Source organism: Rhododendron vialii, chromosome 11a, assembly GCF_030253575.1.
Source record: "Rhododendron vialii isolate Sample 1 chromosome 11a, ASM3025357v1".
NCBI classification, from domain to species: Eukaryota; Viridiplantae; Streptophyta; class Magnoliopsida; order Ericales; family Ericaceae; genus Rhododendron; species Rhododendron vialii.
The window spans coordinates 6,348,045-6,350,683 of record NC_080567.1 but is presented as its reverse complement, the minus strand read 5'-3'; the positions used below and the strand labels follow the sequence as shown (position 1 = coordinate 6,350,683).

The 2,639-nt window shown below is 44.6% G+C and overlaps 1 protein-coding gene across 1 annotated transcript; it reads right to left on the bottom strand.

The window, feature by feature from the left end:
- Positions 1–479: 479 nt before the first annotated feature.
- LOC131306819 (uncharacterized) lies at positions 480–2,029 on the bottom strand. The gene is made up of 4 exons (XM_058333247.1): positions 1,940–2,029; positions 1,173–1,892; positions 794–1,055; positions 480–703 (listed from the first exon to the last, which is right to left on the bottom strand). Exons 1-4 carry the CDS (start codon positions 2,027–2,029, stop codon positions 480–482), a joined length of 1,296 nt encoding a protein of 431 aa, XP_058189230.1.
- Between the last annotated feature and the right edge of the window lie 610 nt (positions 2,030–2,639).

Here is a 2,639-nt window from a genome sequence, read left to right as displayed (position 1 = left end):
ATGTTTTAAGGCTTTTATGCTCATCTTATGTATTAGAAGTAGTAATTTGCAATAAAGTTGAAAGACGAAGGGTTTCCCCCTTTTGATTCTCCAACGTAGTTTGAATTGTTCTCGACCTTCTCGACCTTTGATATGTGCCAAAATGTGTCAACCATGGATCGACTTGAAAGATTGTGACCAAATCTCGAGGTGAGATTGCCTACGTATCATTTTTCAAGGAATCAGGTCAAAACGTAGTTCAGGCTTAGGTTCACTTGTGTGTTTTACCTCTCCTTTTATGCTTTAACTTTTGCCTTGAACCGCCTTTTCAGGTCTCCGGTCTAGCGAGCTTTCGACTTTTTTTGCCTATTGATTTTTGCCTAGACCACCTCCTTAGGTTTTCGGTCTAACAGGCTGCTCTAACTTTTGCATGGAGCCGCCCACCCTTGTGATTTTTGATCCAACGAGCGTCTCTCAGGGATAGTAATGCTTGAGTTGATCTAGGTTGACCAAAGTATTGAATTCATTTCCGTCGAGATCGATGAGTTTAGCAGCACCCCAGATAGGATGGTCTTGATAATGTAAGGCCTAGAACGCTTTGGTCGGAACTTCCCGCAAGGATCAAACACCGGAGCACGGATTTTCTTTGTAACCATATCCCCTTCTATTAAGTCCCTGGACTTCACTTTCTTGTTGAATGCACGAGCGATTCGCCGTTGATACCCTTGAACATGATACAAAGCGCGGAGCCTCCTTTCATCAAACAACATTAACTCTATAAACCTCCTGCTGAGCCACTCAAATTTTATGAGACCACATTCTGCCATGACTCTCAGTGACGGTACTTCAAGCTCGATGGGAAGCACTGCTTCCATCCCATAGACTAGGGATGGAAGCACTGCTCCAATTGAAGTTCGGATTGACATTCGATATCCCCAAAGTGCTAGAGGCAGTTGCTCATGCCAGTCCCTTGCAGACTCAGCGGTCTTCTTAATGATCACCTCGACATTCTTGTTTGCGGCCTTGACTGCTCCATTCATTTGTGGACGATAGACTGTTGAATGATGGATCTGGATCTTGAATTCCTCGAAGAGCTCCAAAACCCTGCCTTTGAAATGAGACCCATTGTCTAACACAAATGCCTATGGGACACCGTATCGATAGATGATGTTTTTCTGAATGAATTGAGCAACTTGAACCGTTGTCAAAGTCTTGTAAGATTCAGCCTCGACCCATTTGGTGAAATAGTCTATCGCCACTGGGATGAACTTGTGACCATTTGAAGCAGAAGATTGAACCATACCGATGAGATTGATGCCCCAAACAGAGAAAGGCCAAAGTGAAGTCATGCCATACAAAGTTGATAGAAAGAGATGTTGTAGGTTAGCATGGATTTGGCACTTGTGACACCGTCGCACGTAGTCGATGCATTGAGACTCCATTGTAGACCAAAAATAGCCTTGCCTTAGGATCTTCCTAGCAAGCATAACACCACTCATGTGAGGACCGCAGACTCCTTCATGAATCTCCTCCATTATCTTAGTTGCTTCAACGCCATTGACACACAGCTTGTGCATCCCATAATGAGACCTCTGATACAGTTTTCCTCCATAAACGATGTACTGGGTAGCTAACCATTGTAAGGTGACTCGATCCTTTCTGGTGGCCTTAGCGGGAAACTCCCCACGCTCGACAAAGTTCCATAAGTCATGATACCAAAGTAGGCCATCATCAACATCATCGATGGCATTGATGTACTCATATGCGGGGAAGTCCCTTTGTTCAATCACGATTGGTAGCAGCTTGACTCCCACTTGAAGATCGATCATTGAAGCCAAAGTTGCCAAAGCATCAGCGAACTGATTCTTCAAGCGTGGAACATGGGTGAAAGGCACCTTATTGAAGTGAGGAATCTGTTCTTCCAAATCTTGGTGATAAGGCTTCAGCTTTTCTCACGAACCTTCCTATCTCCGTTGGCCTGAGAGACTACCAGGTTTGAATCTCCGATTACTTCATGCTTTTCGACTCCAAGAGCAATTGCAACCTCCATTCAGATGATGCAGGCCTCATACTAAGCTTGATTATTCGTGACATCGAAGTTTAACTTGAAAGCAAGTGGAATATGGGCATCGGCTAGCCTGATCAACAGTACTCCAATCCCAAATCCTTTCTGATTAGCAGCCCCATCAAAATACAGCATCCAAAACTCATCGAAAACCATTAAAACTTCTTCATCTGGGAAGGTGAAATCTGCGTCCTCAGGCCCATCAATCGGGTGGTCAGCCAGAAATTCTGCCACAGCACGTCCCTTCACTAATTTCCTTGTGACGTATTGGAGATCGAACTCTGCCAACAAAAGCAACCAACGCGCTAACTTATGAGTAAGCGCAAGTTTCTCAAACAGATACTTGATAGGATCCATCCGAGAAATCAATCTCACCGTATAAGCCAACATGTAGTGCCTCAGCTTTTTGGAGGCCCAAACAAGCGCCCAACACGTCTTTTCCAAAGGAGTATAGCGCTCCTCAGATCCTACCATCTTTTTGCTCAGATAGTAGATAGCCTTCTCGACTCCATTATCCCCTTCTTGTGCTAGCAAACATCCCATAGCTGTCAGAGTTACAGACAAGTACAAAATCAAGGGTCGACCTGGTGTAGGA